We start from the raw sequence: 19,979 nt of genomic DNA on the forward strand, positions 1-19,979 counted from the left end.
CTTCTTGTACTGCTGCTAGGGGGGGATGATGAATGTGGGCATTTGGCTGGGGCAGGAACGCTACTGCTGGATGGTGAATGGATGGGCTGGAGGCCAAGTCTCACATGAGCCGTCAAAGCCTTACAGGGCTTCCATTTGCAAGAGGGGATTGGTCTAGACTTCTGCAGCATGAGATAAGCTAGGAGAAGGGCCTGAGGTTATGGAGAGGATTCAAAGAAGATGATGCCTGTGTCCATGGGAAAGGAAAACCGTGGTGTGTGGTCAAGCTGCCACCTTATCTCACATAGGAGAGCAAGGGCACCAAACTGCCTTCAGTGTCTGTTTGTAACTGGTCCTGCTTTACAAAGAGTGGTTCTGTTGCTGATTAGTAACTTAAGATGCAACGTTTGAGTTATATTTACGAGACATGGCAAGACTATGTACTGGTGGATTTTAATATATCTATTGCAATACATTTAGAAGGCATTTCTCCATAGATAATAAAGAGTTAAAGATGCTGTGATCTGGAAAAGATGGTGGAGTCTCCTTTTACCGAGACACCATCTGTTCTGGACTCTGTATTTGTCCCTGGATTGTGACTGCAAGGGAAGATTTCAGCAGTGAAGTGTGGGTAATTCAGGTTTATTCTAACCTCAGCATAGGAGTATGCTCACCAGTCCTGCCAATTCTCAGTGGTAAGATATGATTGATATTATGGCAGATGTACGCTGAGACTGAGCGGGACCCAGGGTTTAGAGAAAAATACCTTATTACAAATACAGGGCCCTCTGCTGAGATTAACATTTGCAGTTTCTCAGGGGCTGTCTCTGATTCTGTTGCCTGCCTTTGGGTCCCTTTCACATAGCTGGGCTTCCTTGTTTGGCATCGGTGGGAGAGGATGTGCCTAGTACTGCTGTGACTTGATATACCAGGGTGGGTTGGTACCCATGGGGGCCCTCCCCTTCTCTAAGATAAAGGGATGGGGCTTGGGGAGGGTGTGAGGGTGGGACTTGGAAAAGAGGAGGGAGGGGGTTTGAGATCAGGCTGTAAAGTGAATAAAAAAACATTTGCAGCTTGTGATCAGAGGGATGTAGACAAAGAATCGGTATCATTATCAACATTACACGATTTTACCCTCCAATTGTGGTAAGACTCTTCTCTCTAGCTAAAACAACATCTAGGGGTCTTAGCAGTACACAGGTTCCCTTTGTTTTCCATTTTGAGATGCGTCAAGGATGATATGTATCTCATATTCAAAGCTAATCTCATATACAAAATGAGAACTTGTCTACCCATGACCAGAGAAAGTCGTTTAGAAAAGATGTAAGAAGATCTTAAATTCATACACGAGACATAGCCTTAACACAGAGCTAGCTTGTTGCAGAAGAGAAGCACAAACATGAATAGAAAATGGCAGACTCCTGAGCAGTGGGGCAATCTGATTTCCAGTAAATTCTCATGTGCAGTTTTAACAAACAAACAAGAACTCACAAGACATTCAAAGGGACATTTCAGAGAAAAACAATCATTAGAAAACCTGACATCACCTGATAGTGGAGACACATAACAAAGACCTAAAACAGTACCTTGAAGATACTCAAGGAGCTCAAGGAAGAAGTCAAGGAAGTCATGAAAACAATGTGTGAACAATGTATCAACAAAGCTGAAAAGTTACATAACAGAAATGGAGACCTTGTTAGAGGGTTTTAATGTCGGGGAGAGAGGAAAGGAGGTGGGGAGAGATGGAGGGAGGGAGGGAGGGTGAGGCAGGGAGAGAGGCAAGCAGAAAGAGAGAGAGAGAGAGAAAGAGAGAGAGAATCTCCTGAACCAAAGAGTGAATGAGCTCCACAGATCGAGCATCTTTCTCAACATCATTGAAAAAACAACCAAATGGCAGAACCAGGAATTTAAACAACTCCACACTCAAAGCAGCATGGTGCCCATCAAAAGATCTGGTCCTGATGTGTGACTTGCCCACTGCTCAGGTTCTGTCTTACTGCAAAGAAACTGATGTCCAACTTTTGTGAAAGACCCACATGTTTCTTTGTGCAGCTGAGTAGAGGAGAGGCAATTAAGAAGAGCTTGACTCATTTACCACTTCTTCACAGAATGAGCAGTAAGCCTTTCTCTTGGGGTAGGAAGGCTGCCTTGATGGAGATTTAGCCCTGGAAGGGATGTGATTTATCCTGTGAACTTGAGAGCTGGCTCCTGTTGCTTTCCTTCCCAAAGCTAATGCTTACTCTGCGCACTTCCAAACCCACCGTGACTCACCAGTGGCTTGGTGATGGTGCTAGAGGGCTGATCTGAGGACACCATCTGCCTCCCTGCTCAGTGTGTTCATCTTCTGCTGGTTCTACCAAGATTTTATAGCCAACTCTGCTTTCCAAGCCAAACCCTGTAACTTCATTAGAGGGAGGGTTGAGGCGGGACCTCAGCGCACAGCCATGCCTTCTGGAGATGACTCCTCTGCAGGCTAGCAGTCATCCCGCACGGGGCTCTTCTAGCCTCCAGTGACTCACCAGTAGGTCTCTGGCAGCCAGGGAACTGAAGATGGTGCACAGTGGCTGGTGGCTTCCCTTTGGTTTAACCTCTTAAGAACTATTCAGAAGCGTGCTGGATGGAGTTGGCTAGGCAGCTGATAAAAACCCTCCCTATATGTTCCAGTACCCTAGGTACCCTCATCCACCTGTTGCAGCTCCCCTCTTCCTCTCTTGAGATCCGAACTTACCTGTGGTGAGGGTGGTAATAGAGTAACCCCTAATCCAGGACCCCTGACCTCCATGTGCCTGAACATGGTCACTTGATCATGTCCCGAAGCACCAGATGCTCATTGTTTTCCTCATCCCAGCTGCCCACAGATAGTGGTTGATGGTGAGTCACAGTGGGTTTGGAAGTGTTCACAACCACCATTGGCTTTGGGAAAGGAGACAACATGAGCCAGCTCTGAAATTCACAGGAATAAAGCATGGCCTTCCAGAGCTAAGTCTGTAGAGAGACATTCTTCCCACCTCACTGCACAGCTTGCTGGTAACTTCTTGGAAGAAGCAGTGATGGAAAGATGTGGTCCAGATCCTCTGTATAAGGACACCAGGTGGCTGAGCTTGCTGTGGCTTCTATAACAAGGAGAAGGAGCAGGCAGGAAGGTGAGGTGTGGTCCGGGTTCCTGTAGGAAGATCTATCCCTGATGTTCATTCCCTAGCTTCCGGGATCTGCTGGTGACTCCTGTCCTGAACAATTGAAGGTTGTTTTTCAAGGGAGAATTTCCCAGGACAGCAAAAATGCAGCCTTGCCTTTCAAAACCATAAAGTCGAGGGAGGGGATTTAAATGAGACTTTCCACTTCTTACTGTCTCAAGCACACCCTTAGCCTAACCTCCACAGACACACACAAACACACACACACACACACACACACACACACACACACACACACACATACACACGCGTGCTCGGGCAGGAGAATGTATGTGCACATGCCTACAGGCCCCATTTTCCCTTGTGCAACACTAAGAGCATGAATGGATCCAGTTTTCACAGCTGTGTTTAACCCCTGATCCCCAATGTGAACCCAGAGGAGTTCCTTTCACAGGAGGTAGGATTCAGTGGCCTATCAGCATCCTGATTCTATCACACGTAGACAGAGGCAACACAAAGATACGTGTTCTAAGCCCTATCAGAGCTCCCCACTGAAGAGTGTTTTTTATTCTGAACAAGACCCCTCACTTCATCATATGTGAGGAATAGCTTAGACTCTTGGACAGTGATTGCTGTTTTCTTAGAAACTTAACCTTGTATGAGATTGTGTGGCTTCGCTGTCTTTTGAGAACTTCTGAGATGCGACACTGTTTGTAGCCTGACATTCTTGCAGTCTCTGCACTGCCCACATCATGGGCCTGGCAACTTGAAGATATTATTAGCGAGCCATTCAGATGCCCTCAAACCCTCCTAAATTAAAGTCACGCCTCCGTCTCCATCATAAACCCTGTTGTTTTCTTGGGCTGACATGATTCCAGGCACTATGGTCTAGGTTTTAAAAAGTTGTTCTAGTAATAGCAGATGTAAAGAGGGCATGTCCTCTTTGTCTCTGAGCAAAGGAAGTGATTGATTAAGGAAGGGAGCCAGACAAGTTGGTAGGAGGGTGCCAGCATGTTTGGCATTCTTTTTCCTAAAGGTGGGAGTAAGCCCAGGCTGGAGGCATGATCCAAGTACCACAAAACTGTAAGAAGCCAAGAAACTGCCAGGGCACTGATGTCCTCCTGCCCTGGGTTTTCCAGACTTGGGAGGGAGAGATATGGCCTCAGCCAGAATAGGGACTGAGTGAGTCTAAGCTGTCCCCAGCCTCAAGTCACCCAGCTGGCTAAGTGTAGGGAGATGAGCTGAATGGAGCCTTATCTTAACTTGCTTTCTATTGCTGTGATAAGCCCCATGACCAAGATTAACTTGGGAAGGAAAGGATTTATTAAGTCCATCACCAATGGAATGCAGGGCAGGAACTCCAGGCAGGTACCTGGAGGCTAGAGCAGAAACAGAGCCATGAAGGAATGCTGCTTACTGTCTTGTTCCTCGTGGCATAGGCAGCCTGCTTTCTTGCAAGACTCGGGCCCTCTTGCCCATGAGTGACATCACCCAGAGTGGCCGGGGCCCTCTCGTATTGGTCATTAATGAGAAAAAATGTCCAAAGTCTTATGTACGGGTCAACCGGTATAGAGGCCTTTTCTCAGTTGAGGTTTCCTATGCCCAGGTGACTTGTTTTCACCATCAAACTAAAATTAACCAGCATAAACCTCTTTCCTTCCTTGCACACACACCCTCCATAGGGCCATGCCCAGGTGTGAAGAGGCCTTCTTACTCTCCTTTGTGAGACATTCAGTGACGAGATGCTGCGATGATAACCTTTGTCTCAACGTCCCAGGTGGGAGCCAGGCTTGGTAGGTCAGCTGAATGCATTGACAAGAGGCACTGAGGGCACATGCTTCCTGTCACAGGGCACCTGAGCTAAGGCAAGCTTCCCTCATGCAGGGATTGCTGTGTCTCTGATGAATAGTGAAGAGGGCTCATGTGTCAAGAGCAAGACCTATGGGTCCTGTCTGCTCCAGTTCTTCCTTGAGGGCAGTCGCATCACCAGAGATAATCAGGGAAGCCTGTGACAGCCAGTTTGAGAACCTTCATCCTGTACTTTCTCTGATGCTGACCATGAGAGCATCCTGGGGTCTCATCCACAGCCCCTCCACATCCTCTGAGAACCTGTGCACAACATTTAAGTTCTCAGTAGTATATAGAAAACAGATGAAGACTAGTGCACATTCACCCCACGGTGGGAGTCCTGGCCTGGCAGTGTGTCCTGACAAGTACTCTGTGAAACTGCTGTTAAGAAAAGCTGAGCTGTCTTCTGGGACAGACCTCAGACTCTCCCCAACCCCAACTTGTGCCTGTAGACCCTTGGCCACAGTCTCACAGACGCTGGCCTCATCACTAGGTTCCTCTTGGCAGTGGCCTCACTTCTCTAGGTCTTGTTATCTTTGCCTCCCTTGGGTTAGTGTCAGGCAGTGAGCTCTGTGGGCTCCGATGGGATCTGAGAACCAGCCTTCTGAGAGCTGCCTCGCGAGGAGCCTTCCCCTGGAAGCCCCCTTCTCAGAACTCCTTCCTTACGGCCTCCCATGGGAGTCCCCTCTCCACTTTGCCCCTCTCGTTGAAGCACTCTGAGGCACCTGGAAATCCTTCCTTTCCTCCACATAAGCCCTAGCTTCTCAACTTCCTGTAATTAAAACATTTCTTCCTCCTCTACAATCAAAAGTGTGGATTTCAAGATAATTAAATGAATGTTCTTTCCTCCGCAGTTTTGACTCATTTAACTTGTCATGTGCTACAGAATTCATTTTCACTTGTCTTCTTAAATATATATATATATATATATATTTAGCCTTTTTAGCATTTTTTTTCATGAAAAGCTCAGCTTTAGGGAGCTAGCATAGGGAAGTAATCACCCTTTAGCCCTTGTTTCTAGATAAAGAAGAATTGGCCTCTGATGGTAGCATATTTTATGACCCCTGCTGTCAGAGCTGCAGCAGCTGCCACAGGGACCACCAAGAACTCAAAGTGCAGCTGGGACCAGTGGGCAGTGGAATTTCTAATTTTACTTTATTTTAATTAGTTTAACTGTAGAAGCTGCAAGTGTAGGTGGTTTCTTACTGGACTCCAGGGTCTGGGGAAAAATACATTTGGGCTCCTGAGGGTTCTCTTGAATCATAAAAGGGCCGGAAAGAAATAGCACTGCTGAGTGTTTCTGTGGATCCCAGGCCCTGCTGTGGGCTCAGTGGCCAGCATGGCAGCACCTGAGAGAAGGGTGCCTGATGCCTGGTCGGGAGGTGTCAGGTGAAGGACTGCAGGCCAGTGTCCAGTGCTGTGGTGCTCAGCACCAGACCCTATCTCTTAGATTGGGCTCCTGCTCCAAGGCTGGAGATAGCACTGAGGCTTCTAGGAGGGAGGTAGCTATACCAGACGGGCAGAGATGGGGAGGGCCTTCTCTCCAGGATTCCACGACCTGGCCATCTATCTCACAGTGTAAACAAATCTAAAAATATTTCAAGAATTCCTCCCCACATGTGAAGCAAGGTAAGGGAGAGTGGAGGTGCTGGCTGAGGGAGTTCCTGGACAGGGCTTACAATCAATCCCGGACCCCACGCCTTCTCCCTACATCCTGCCGTGGTGTCCTTCCTGGCTCACTCCCAAGCATGCGTGCTTACCTTCTTGGAAGGGGAAGACCCAGCCTGGCTTCCTGGCAAGTTCGGTTGGGATGAACGGAGGAGGCAGGTTCAGCCTTGAGTTTGGGTCTGGTGACCTTGCCGACTAGCTACATGGCCACTGGAAATGGCACCTATCTACTGGTCTATGAGCCCCTCCTTCTGACTAAGCCCTGGGCCCTGTCCTCACCAGCATTGCCCCACAGGGAGGGTGTCTGCACTTTGAGCATTGGGCAAAACACTTTCACTCTTTCTACCACAGGGAAAAGATTCGTCTTCTTCTCATAGGTTCCTTGTACGGGGCATCAGGCTGGAGAGGAGGCATTTTCTTGGAGCCCCATCTTCACCCAAGTGTCCTTGCAGTTTGTCTGGGTGGTTACTGAGCCTTTCCCTCGGTGATGATGTAACTGGAACTTTTAGGGCAAAAGCCCTGGTTCCAGCAGCCCCAATATGTTGGGCTTGGTCACACATCTCAACATGATAATGAGAGAATGAGAGACTTACTTAATATGGCCACCCTGGGAAGGGGAGTAGATGAAGGGTCCGGTGACCCCAAGTTCACCTTCAGGATACTGACGTGAGAGTTTATTTTAAATAGACTCAGAACCAGAGGAGGTGGATTCACAATTAAGTATCCCTGGCCAAGGTGTGGTCCTGCCTGTTGTTGGTCCATCATTGACTCAGCTCCTCCCAGCACCACAGGATAGCCTGAAAGAGGGGACAAGGGGGTTCTCAGGATGTGCTCATTTCTGCTCCAGGTGAAGCCTTCTCTGGTGGATAATTACTAGTGATGGGCGCGTTTGTGTGTGTGTGTGTGGGGGTCTTTCCTGACAGGCTATGATCATCTGGGAATAAAAGGCAACTCAAGAAGAGGTTAAAAATATCTCTGTGCTTTCATGCAAAGTAAAGGAGACAGACAGATGCAAAAGCAAGGCACAGGTGTCAGGCTTTCCATCCTGCTTTCCATTTCCTTGTGGACCCAACTGAGGAGTCAATGCTTTTGAACAGAAGCACAATCTAAGTGCCTGTTTCAGTGGGACACAGGATCTTCTCAGAGCTGCTCATTCACAAGCTAGCTCCCACAGTAGGGCCCCAAGTGTGAGCTCACTTTGCACCAATGATTCCAGGGAGATCCTGGCTTGCGCTTCCTGGAAAACACTCATTCTACTCTAAGAAAGTGTGAGGAACATGGTTTCCCAGGAAGCAAAAGTGTGTGTGAGTGCAAGCAGAGCTGTGTGATGGTGTGTGGGTTGGCAGAGAATGAGAGAGATCTTCAGTAGCACAAGGGTCTGGATGGGCCGAGGAGTGGACATTGGTTGGCCTCCATTCAGGGGTCCGAGAGCCCTTGGCCACTCAGGCTTGGTTCACATTACAGATATTTAAAATATAAAGATGGTGGGGTCTGGAAAGATGGTGCTTAGGAAATGGCTGCCCCCTGCTTCAGCCTCACTTATGAACTGGATTGGTACATCCCTCACGCTTAGGAAATTGCTCCCCAGGTTTGCTTTTGAGTTGGCTAAGCGGTAGGGTTCCTCTGATCTGAGGGCTTGAGAAAGCTGCATGCTGTATGGTGGAAAGCAAAGGGCTTGGCTTCATGCTGGGTAGCCAGCACTGCAGAGACTTATAGGCATAGGTTGCCTCTTGAAGTCATGTGTACCTGCATTGTTTGTGTATTTCCATGGTTTGGGTTCTCCTGAGGACGGGCTTTCAACTCAACTGCATAATAAAGTTATAATGTAGTTTCTATGTGACACCTTGCAGGACTCCATGGTTTGTGTTTTCATAGCAGCAGGCTGCTGAGTCTGACCACTGAGGATGCCTGCACTTGTCTTCTGTGAAAGCACAGGAGCATGGTGATTATTGGCTGTTCTGTTGCCTCCTTTGCAAGATAAGGCTACTGGTAGCATTTCATGAGAAGGATCTAACTGGAAGGAAATAATACACGTGGCAAACAAGGCTTTCAGAAGCATCCAAAGCCTGGCTCACCATTGTAATAGCGAGCTTGTTCAAGCTCTAAGCTGGGAGACAGCCCGAGAGGTGATGAAGCCTGAGGAAAAGGAGGAGCAGGAATGAGGGGACAGACAGTGGGAGGACCCACAGGGTCCTTCTACAAGCTTGCTGGCTGCCCAGTATTCTTTGAGCTCCAGGTCGTCTCCTGGAGTCCTACCTCAATTTCGCAAACTCTCCTCTCCCTGCCATCCTCCCTGCCACATTGACCTGGCTCAGGCTATAAAGCAGTATTGAGCATCAACACAAGGCCAGTCCTGTAGGAGGCACCGAGACCATGTACATGGGTAAAAAGCCATCTCCCAGCAGTTTCCAGTTAAAGGGTTCCAACTTGACTTGCTGAGTATTCACTTAAGGTTCTTCCGTATCCCAAGCCTGTGTGGTAGCCCAGACCTGTGACCTGCAATGAGAGTTGTTGATGTTTTATTGGCACTTTCTTACTTCCTCCTGGGGTCTTGGATAGGAAACTCCTCTTGGTTGTTACTGGAGACAGTGCACATGGACTGTGGAACCTTCACAAACTTTACAGTGAGGAAACCTCAGACAGAGCAGGTCTGTCTGAAGCCCAGGTCTGTCTCAGGACTACATGGTGAGTCTGCAGATACAGCACCTCTGACCCAAAAGAATAATGACTGAATGCAGAGGAAGGTGATTTCATTAGTGCCAAAGATAACTCTTTTATTGGAGTAACTACAGCAGCCCTGTTAGGAAGAAATTAAGATAAGGAAGTTCACACTAACTCTATATACACAAACCGTATCAGTCTTAACTGAACTTCATCCAGGAAGTGCCAACGATAAGCAAAGGCACCTGCTTCCATCACTGGTAGTAGGTAGGAGGAGAAGGCAAGGACAAGAGATAAGAGGAAAAGTTCAGGGACATGAGGAAGAGAACTGTAGAGCAAAAAGGGCACGCTGACCCGTATGTGAGTCCAGCTGTGCCTTCCTTACCACACACTGAAGAAGCTGAAAGAATCATAGGAAATGTCAGGTCACAGTACCCAAATAGGCATGCCTAATGTGTCTATAAAATAAGCAAACACGGTTTTATGTCCACTAAGACAAATAATAAAATCAGAGGAGGGAGGGAAAGAGGGAAGAAAGGAGAGGGAGAGAAAGAGAGAGAGAGAGAGAAAGAGAGAGAAAGAGAGAACATATGAATGGATGTCTTAGATGTTTTCTGCTCTGTCTAGAATTTCAGCCATGTCATAGAGTTGGGGTTATCTATCATACCCTCATCCTGGGTGGCCTACCTTCACTCCTCATGCAAGGTGACATTTTTCTTACCTGTGGTCCTGGGAGACTGACCTCTAGCCCTAGTCTCTCCCTGTCCACCTGTCTCCAAATGCCCCCTAACTTATTCCAGCCACCCTGGGACAGAGCCGAGCTTCTGTTTTTCCTTACATGAATCTTCCCACACCTTTCTAACACCTTCCTAAAAGACTTACTGTCCCCCTTTTAACCCACTTCGCTCTTTTACTAATCTTTTATCTGGAAATAAGCATAGGTAGGAGGAGCTCCCGTGTGCCTGGAGCTCACATAGGACAGTAATATTTGTGTGAATGTTTGAAAGAAGCCACAGTGGACATGGGCATATTAAAATAATAAACCCTACGTATGTGATTGGAAGGGTTCATTGCCAATGATGTCTTTGTGTCTGGTCAAGATATTTCCAGAACACAATCTAGTTTTATGTTCATGGTGATCTTTATGAAATGGGCATTGTTTTATCGTCTTCATTTCACACATGAAGAGGCTGTGAGTGCCTGGGGCATGATGCAGTGTCCCAGTTCTGAAGCTGATGCAAATCCTTCATTTTGGGCACAGAGCCCTGGTCTGTCTGTCTCTCCATGTCTGCCCGGGCCACACAGGTGTCTTCCTGGCCCTCAGATTTTATCTAGTTCTGTAATTTATGACAAAAATGTATTTCATTCAGTAGTTTCTCTTTGTTTTTAAATGTCTACAAATGTAACTCAGAGGCTGTGAGGTATGAAGGCTTTCTTGCACCAGCTATTGAATGTAGGCCCTGAATTCGGAGGTTTCAGTTTTCACAGCTGGGCTCTACATTCACTCCCCAGACCCACCTTGTTCATAGATGAGGATTAAGAGCAGTCTATGTCTCCATCTTCATGGGGACTATTTCCCCTGGAGACAGTGTATGACCAATGTGAGGCCACATAGTTAGAGACAACACTTGTTCAGATGTCTAAAACCTTCTTAAGGCCAGACCTCTTGGTATAGCTTTGTCTGCAAACTCCAGGCTGCAGAGTGGAGCCGAGTTTCCAACTCAGTCAGGTGTTCTTCTCCAGTTCCAGAAAATTTTGGAGTTATCCATTTGCTTTCAAAATGGCCTGCACTATCTTCCCTTAAGTCCTGTCCCCTGGCAGCACCTTGTCTAAGGCTCTGTGTCTAGCCTTGGCTCCAGAGGTGAAACTTGTGTCATGGGAGGCACTCACAACCAGAGGGAGGGCTGTGGTTCCGCTTGCTCTTCTCTCTGGCTCAGTGCATGATGAGACAAGACATGGTCTGGGGCATAAAGACTAGGAAGCAAGGTAAAGGTTGGCCAGGAAACTTGATATCTTGTCCAAGGAGAATGGGCAGGGCCAGAAGTGTCTGGGTTGAGATTTCTGTAGGAGTCATAGTGAATTCAAGCATATGAGCCAAGAAAGAGGGCTCAAAAGCCTGGGAAATCTGTACTTGGGAACTACATCAAGCAAAATGCTCCTGTGGGTAAGCTCCATGGGTCCTACAGGGAGGGTCTCAGTGTTATTGCTCTTGTGAGAACTTGTGAGGAGTGTGGCCCCTTAGATCCTACTCTTCCTGCATTGGGAAAGATTGTGAGACAAGCAGTCCAAAGAATTTCATTTCAGCACCTTGGGGTGCAGCAGCTTCTCAATTGTAGGACCAAACATTCACTCAACAAACAATTGTTGAAAAACAGTAACTTTCAAGACATAAGAATAAAAATTATGAGATGAAGTGGTATATTTCAGTAATCTCAGAACTTGGAAGGTGGAGGCTAGGGGAGTTAGGAGTTCAAAGCCATCCTTGACTCAATAGCAAATTTGAGACCACCCTGGGTTACATAACACCCTGTTGTAGGAAAACAACAACAACAAAACCCAAAACAAGAACCAATAACCTAATTCACTGGGGTAAACACAAATGTATTCTGACAATGGAACCATTTTAAAAAGGAGGCTCTCCTTCCCATTCCTGCAGGGCATACTCCTGACAGTTGCAGCTTCCCATAGGTAGGAGAGGATGGGCAAAAGGGCTATAAACAGCAACAATGACAACCACAAATTCTTAGGATGACAGAGTAGGCGAGCTCCTTCCTAGGCTCCTAAGGGGAAGGTGAGTGGGAGAAAGGCTGCATGTGTCTTCCTGGCAGACCTTAGGCTTGGACCTGTCAGCTGTTATCTATTTGTGAAACAGATAATGACTTACCATTTTGAAAGCAATTCCCTTGATGGTTCTGTCAGGTGTGAGCACAGAGTGGTGATGTTTCTTTGGAGTCTTTCTCTGACTGCGGAGTTGTTTGTCCTCTCAATGAGAGTTCTTTAAATTTCTCTTGCTTCTCTTTCTCCCCCAAGTTCTTGAGAGTCGATCAAGACAAAGACAGAGACTGTAGCCTGGACTGCCCGAGCTCCTCTCAGAAGCCTCTGTGTGCCTCTGATGGGCGGACCTTCCTGTCCCGATGTGAGTTCCAGCGGGCCAAGTGCAAAGATCCACAGCTAGAGATTGCCCATCGTGGGAACTGCAAAGGTGAGCAGTGATGGTCCTGGCTGGAAGAGAGTGCTGTGTGGAGAGGGCATGGGTATTTTACTTTCACACTTAATAGCTTGAAAGTTTCTAAGCTGGCAATTATTTCTCAGAGCATTTGAAGAATAATTTTTATGACTTTTAAAGTAATAATTTTTTTTAGATGGTGTTTTATGTAGGCCAGGCTAGCCTGGAACTTACTATGTAGCAAAGGCCAGCTTTGAACTTCTGATCCTTGTACTTCCACTTCCAGAGTACTGGGATTAAAGACGTATACAACCACACCTAGTTTATGGTGTGGTTGCATGCTAGGCAAGCAACTCTAGCAACTGAACCATCTCCAGCCACAAAGCAGTCATTTTTACAAACTGTCTGATGCTCCCAAAGTGTTTTATGTCATCGTAAAACATATTTATTGCCAGCGCTTCAGGTTTGTTTGTTTGTTTTCCCCTTAAAGTGCTCTAAGATAATTATCAGCTTTTCCTTTCTTTTTTTTTTTTTTTTTTTTTTTTTAGTGAGTGAGGTCAGTTTGGTGTGGACTTTACCCTTGGACTTGTCAGTCTTCTGATTAGCAACTAGATTCAGAGTTAGAGCTTAGAGAAAGGCTGGAAAAGCTTCCCACAGTAATGAAGGGTTCAGCTTAGCGGCAAGCACAGAGCGCTTTCAAAGGGGATTTACTTTCTCTGAATCTCTGGGAAACAAGACCACACAGACTAAAATGGCCTTGAGAAGATGTGTGTTGATGAGCCATTAACCCCGACAATCCTCCCCTCTAAACAGCCCGACCACATCAGCCACCACCAGGGCCATGCCTCTGCCTGCAATTAACCGAGTTGCCAAATTGTTTACTCATTCTGTCAAATTGCAGAGTTCTGCTAGGCAGACCTGGGTCCCTGTTACAGGTAATGCAGACAGACTGTCCTTTAGCCCAGAGGGCTCTCCCACTGACAAGATCAAATGTCTCTATTCCGGCTGGGCATGGTAGGGCCTGCAATCCCAGTAGTTGGGAACCTGAGGCAGGAGAATCCTGCCTGGACTAGTGAGACCCTACCTCAAGATAAAATGAAAAGTGAGGAGAGGGTTGGGAGGCAGCGCTGTGATAGCCTAGCGTGAATGAAGCCCTAGGCTTAGTACCTGGGACATAGTCATGGTGGGTCATGCCTTATAGTCCTAGGTCGTCCGAGGGTGAGTCTAGGAGAGCACTTTGGGGTCAAGGCCAGTATAGCTGCATTGTGAGACCCTGTCTCGTTGGGGGTGGGGGGACAATACCACAACGAGAATACTCAGTACTGCACACACACACAAAATAACCTGCTGGTGGTCATCTGCCTTTCTTAGCGATTATGAGGAAAAGAGGGCTCTTAGGATAAATGTCATTTGCAAATGACATTCTTTGTTTGCCCCTAAACATCAAGTTTTGTTTATTAAAAGAACAAACAAACAAAATAGCTTATTGCCTCTCATCCACCTGACATGACATACTCCATGTTATAACTTTGTCCTGTTGCCTTTTGTCTCTCTCTGGATGTTTAATTTTCTCAGGGAACACATGAATGAGAAATTTTTATTTATTGTGAAGAACACATGCAGTCACACACATACCTCTGCAAACATGTTTTCACATCCCCATAAACATGTAGCCATGCACATGGATGTGTGCATCCGCACTTACACACACACACACACCACCACCACCACCACCACTTGGCACATTCAGGTGCGCGGTGGGTGGCTCTGCTCTAACTAGCATAACACCCCTTTGCTTCATTCAAAGTCAAGTCTTGTATTAGGTCCTGACGTTTCCTTGGAGTTGATGACTTTGGTGAGTTGCTGCTTCCCCTCCTGGAAAGACTCCTTGAACAGTGCTCTGTGGTCTCAGAGAACATCTCACAAAGGTTCCATTCAGATTCACCCTGCAGTCCCTTATGACTGAGGCGCTACCCCATGGACAGCACAGGAATCTGCTTCCTCGTAGCACCTTGTAGGTTGAGAGCAAGCAGTCTCCTCTCTGTCCTAAGAGGTCTCACACTCTGTTTTCAGCTGGGCTCAGATATGGATGCTGCTAGCCTGTGCACCTTCTTCTGAGGTGGCTGGGTACCACGATGGCAGGATGCTGCACCTGCCACCAGGAAGAGACATGGAACTCCGTGTTGGAATTCTGAGTTGTCCTTAGGCTTTGCCTCTTGGTGTCACAATCTGGACCCCAAAGTGGTGCTTCATGTCCCAGTGCTTAAAGGAGTGACTGAGTCTGCTCATTATAGAGATCGAATATGTATTTTAGGAATGCTTTTCAAATTCAAGGAATCCTGTCCTGTGCACGGTTCCACTCTTGCAATTCCAGCCACAGGCCACCCTTCCCAGAATTCTCACTCCTCTAAATAGACAGTGTGGCTGAAGCAGTGCCGTGGGTTTAATGGATTCCCTACCAGCATGGTGCCAGAGGCTGTGGGCAGTTGATATGACAGCGGCCACACCTGGCTCCATGTCCTTCCCTCACTGATGTCTGAGCAGTGAGTGCTAAACATACATTTAAGGAATTGCTATCTGAGTTGCTATCTCAGCTATATGTACAGAAGGAAGAGGAACAAATGAAAAACGTTTTAAAATACTAGGGTTTAATCCTGACTGAAGCTTCTAGAAGCAATTGCCTAGGAGATCTTGGCTTTCAAAACTGAGCCCCGTGGGAAGCGGTGGTGGTCACGTGGCTCCGCAAAGCCTGGCATCCTTTGTTCCTGCTTCCGGCCACATTCTCTTGGATGACCCCAGCCGGGTATCCTATGATGGACCACAAGGAAGTGGTCAGACTGAGCTGCTGCTGCCATGGTTGCTGAGGACCAGTAAAGGGATGAGGAGAGTGATGAGGCCTGGGGTGGGGGCTTTATGATTTCAGTGGTGGCAAAATGACAGTGTGTGTGGGGGTGCTCTCTCTCTTTCTAGGGGAGCTGCTTGGACTTCTGCCGGCTCTGGTCACAATTTGATTTCTTTGCGACAGGAGTCACCTTGAAGTGTACAGAGATGGTCTCTCAGGGTGTCCTGGGTCATTGCTGTGTGCAGGCAGCCTCCTGTTTGTGGATAATTTTCTTAGTGGAGTTTTCATCCCTTCATCAGGGGGAACCTGCAATCTCTAAAATCATAACGGGGAGACACAGATGTGACGCCTCTCCAAAGCAAGTGTAACTTAAATAGAAAGGGTTACAATAAAAACACCACAGACTCCAGCAGCTTTCTGAGTCCTGCTTATGTTCTGCCTATGTGGGGCTGTAGCCAGCACAAGTAGTATATGCAGAGCTGGAGGAGAGGGTGTCCTCCACACATGTATCCTTCAAGATAGGTAGGCATCACACGCCTCTGGCACACTGGGGTACAGGTGGGACCCCAGGAGGCTTGCTCCCATCTATGGTGAATGAATTTTTTCTGTTGGGGTATACCTTTGCCCATGACCTGTCTCATAGCGGAAGTAAGGGATTAACAGGGGATAGGAGCTTTGTGTAGGGAGGCTTACACTAGGCATTGCTAACCTGTAGTCCCGTGGGCTACTCCTCCCACACTGCGCATCAACCCTGAGAGAGATGGCTTATGGGAGTGGACCTCATGCCATGAGACCCAGGCACAGCATTGGCTGCCTGTTGAATCATGCCACAACTGACAATCTCCTTCATCTTTCAAAGACTACAAAGGCTGTAAGCTCTACCAGACCCATATTAGCTCTGGTCCCCTGAGCTAGACAAAGAGGCATGAAATCAAGTTTTTCTTTTTTTTCCATATTGCCCTTTAAGAAGTACAATGTCCACCCACCCTTTCTGCTGGGGTGGAAGCTAGCCATGCTGTAGGGCGTCCAGCTACAGCTGGCACCCGTAGTTTGAGGCCATTTTTACATATTTTGTGGGTGACAGATTTGTGGGTCTGTCTCTTTTGCATGTGCTTCTTTGGAGACAACAATTAAAATATTTTTATTTTGTTCCACATTTAATTGAATAGAATTAAAATATTGAACGTGTCTCATGTCATGATTTGACATTGACCCTGACAAGAATTGCAGTGGTTTAGACTGATGGATTTTTCTCATGTTTTCATAGAAATTTGTGGAGTTTGTGTTTTCAGAACTCAGCAAACATATTAATATTTTTCTTTTGATCTGGGACCAGTATGGCTGCTTTTCTTTTCAACAAAATCTCTGGAACTGAATTTAAAAAAAGGGGGGTGGGGTGGGGTGGAGGAAAAGAAGAAAAGAAGAAAAAGGTCACATGCCAGGAAGCCTTGGAATTATTTTGAGATTTCTGGGAATAAAACTATAATAGATTTCCGAAAACAGCTCTCTTGAAGGTTTCTAGACCAAGAGCACAAAGTGGACTCCCATGGGGAGATGCAGATGTTCAGTGTTCAGCCATTTCTCCCATGCCCACCACCGTCAGTACCGGGGTCCCCGATACAGGAGGGACATAAGCAGCAGCCACTGGGAAGGCCTGAGGTGCCTGAACTCACAGGGTGGTCTTCTGACCCTGCGACAGGAATAAACAGTCCTGGCTATGAGGTTGCAGAGAGTTCTCACTATGCTAGGACAGTGCCCTCAGCATCATTATCTAACGGAGATTAACACTCGACTCTCCAGCCTCCACCTGAGCCCAGCTCTCTAGCTGTCCCTCAAGGAGCTGGGGAGGTCAGGCTCCTTCCACAGTGGAGTGGAAAACACATCTATCTGTCTTCTACCTCCAAGACACACACACATGGACTTTGAGGGTTCTTCCTGTCTGAAGGTGGCCTCTTTCTGAAAGACCTCTGACATACTTTTACTGACGTGCAAGTAGCAAACTAGAAACTGGTCACAAGCTCCAACGTCTCCCCGTTTTCTGTACATACTCATGATCCCACGTTTGAAGACAAACCTATGCTAGTGGTAAAGGAAACACGGAGGCAGGCTGGGAAGCATGCAGTCTCATGCAGGGGCCTGTGTTGGCCCGTGTGAGATGCGTATGTACTCCACTCCGCTATGGAGGGACCCATGGGAATGCTTGGATGGTTCTGCTGGCTGCTGCAGCATGGGGTGGACGCACCTGCATTTCACCGAGGAAAATAGCTGTGCATGAGGGCTCTGTGCAGGGAGAGGGCACATGTGTGTACATATGAGCTAGTGTGAGCATGTGACCGCACACAGGTACGGGTGTGAGCCTTCACAAGTACATGTGTGAGTTTGCAGGTCTGAGCATGGGTGCAGAGTGTGTGCAAATACGAAGGCGAGGGTGTGCCCAGCCTTTCTCCCGAGTGTGCGCGAGTGTCCGTGGCTCTCCTCCATCCAGCACCTGTGGCCCCACCCACACCACGCTCAGCTTCCATTGCTGCTAGGTCATCATAGATTTGAGAAGTGACCGCACGGCTTTCATGCCTTTTCCAGCCAGTCTGTGGCCAGGAACACAAGCAAATGCCGTGGAATAGTAAGCAGGAGACAGCCCTTCCCCACCCCTCGTTTGCTCCCGCTCGGCTGTGCTCTCAGGGTGCGCTTAACCGGGGAAGGAGCCCTCGTGCACAGCAGCAGCCAGGCTCTCCACGTGGAGAGCTGACGGTCAGCCTTCTCCATGAAGAACCTGGTGACTGCATTTGTTGTGTGGTTTCTCGTGGCAGAGCTGGTGATGGTTAGACACCCCTTGTTTACAGGCCATGGAAACCACCCCTCATTTGAACACATGGTGGAGATACTTACCGCCATGCCCTGTTACACTACCAACTGCATGCTGGCACTTCCTAATTGTGTACTTCGTGTTACATTACACATTTAAGATGATTTTTTTTTTTTGTCTCTGTTCCTCTAACTTTATAATCACATTTATTTTCATTGTCATGTGAAATTAAAAGGAGTTACTGTTCTGCTCTTCTCAGCACAGGACAAGCTGTTTTGGCTGATTGCTCCTTGAGACAGCAGTGATCTGCTGGGAGAGGGTACCCTGAAAAGCCTTCGGTTCCCGCCACGACACCCCAGTGTATGGATAGGAAGTGTGCTTTCAAGCTACTAGAGACTGTGGTGCTGTCTCCTCCTGCCCCATCCCCCGAGTCTGGCCTTAAATTACAAGTGGGTGAAGTGTAAGCACTGCAGCTTTGAAACAGTGTCTGCCTTTATTTGAGGCAATGGACATCAAAGGCAGGGCTCTCCTAGTCTATCATTTCTGTGGCCGCTACACGGAGCCGCAGGGAACAGTAGTGAAAGGTTCTCCTGACCCTAGAAAGTTCACATGGCCCTCACAGTAACCATGACGACTGGGTGGCCTGTAGACTCAGACCTGTGTCTTTGCCTGCCAAAGCAATTCCAAGTTTGGTTTGCCTGCTGTGTCCCCTGCCAGAAGGCACTGAGACATTCACCCACCTCCTAGAGGAGCTGGCTCTGCACAAGACACGTGTTAGGGGCCAGCCTGGTTGTCTTTGTCAATTTGACCCAAGCTAGAGTTATCTGTGGGGCGTTTTACTGATTAATAATTTCTATGGGAGGGCCCAGCCCATTGTGGGCGGTGCCTCACTGGTTCTGTGTTCTATAAGAAAGCAGGCTGAGCAAGCCAAAGGGAGCAAGCCAGTAAGCAGCACCCCTCCATGGCCTCTGCTTGAGTTCCTACCTCAAGCTTCCTGCTTGAGTTCCCATCCTGGCTTCCCCCAATATTGGACTGTGACATGGAAGGATAAGCCAAATAAACACTTTGCTCTCCAAGTTCCTCATGGTGTTTATCACAGCGCTAGAAAGCAGGCTAGGACAGAGTTTGGCATGCAGCATCTCAGCATGGGGCAGGGGTGAGCAAAGCTCTGGGAATGTTGGTCTCTACAGGCTCCTTCTGAACAGGGGGCTCTGAAGGAGGTGCCCACTGTGCCCAGAGACCATGAACTGTCACTTCACACAAGCTTTCTGAAAGTGCCCCTCCCGCCCCCAACTGCTCCTCTGTACTCTTTCTTTGATAGAAGACATCTGGCAAAGCCATCTCTTCCAATGACTGCATGATTCTGTTTTGAGTGGTTTCAGCGAGATAGGAAATTACTTTCTTCCTATTTAAACACACACACACACACACACACACACACAGCAGAATTAACCATAGCAAATCCCTGCTCATTGCTTCTTCATAGCAGACACTACTATTTCTGGGATAATATAAATTTATATGCAAACAATCCTGTGATCCCACTAGGATCTATTTCACTCTTCACTTGAGACTGGGGAAAAAAATGCTGTTTCCAAATGTATTAGTATTAATCAACAATTTATCAAAAACTTCTGTTCGGATATTGTTAGTGGCGCCTTGCTGTTTTATTTGTAAAGTCTTGGCTCTTTCAGGTCTCCAAAATGTCTAATTAAATTTGCATCAAAGATATTTTCTCTGTTCTATTAAAAAGCATATTATATACAATTAGGTGATTAAATTATTAATACATTTATTTAATTAGAATTTTCTTATGTGTCTGTGAGTGTACTTGTGTATGTGTGGTGTCTGAGTATATGCCGTGTGTGTGTGTGTGTG

The 19,979-nt window shown here is 47.4% G+C and overlaps 1 protein-coding gene across 1 annotated transcript in view; it reads left to right on the forward strand.

Moving 5' to 3' along the window:
- Positions 1 to 19,979, forward strand: part of Smoc2 (SPARC related modular calcium binding 2) — a 127,751-nt gene that overhangs the window by 26,418 nt on the left and 81,354 nt on the right. Inside the window, exon 2 of the mRNA XM_055616174.1 lies at positions 12,321 to 12,492. Coding sequence (XP_055472149.1) covers positions 12,321 to 12,492 — 172 coding nt within the window. The remainder of the gene's footprint in view (positions 1 to 12,320; positions 12,493 to 19,979) is intronic.

Source organism: Psammomys obesus, unplaced genomic scaffold (genome assembly GCF_907164565.1).
Source record: "Psammomys obesus unplaced genomic scaffold, mPsaObe1.curated_primary_1811, whole genome shotgun sequence".
In the NCBI taxonomy this organism is placed as follows: Eukaryota; Metazoa; Chordata; class Mammalia; order Rodentia; family Muridae; genus Psammomys; species Psammomys obesus.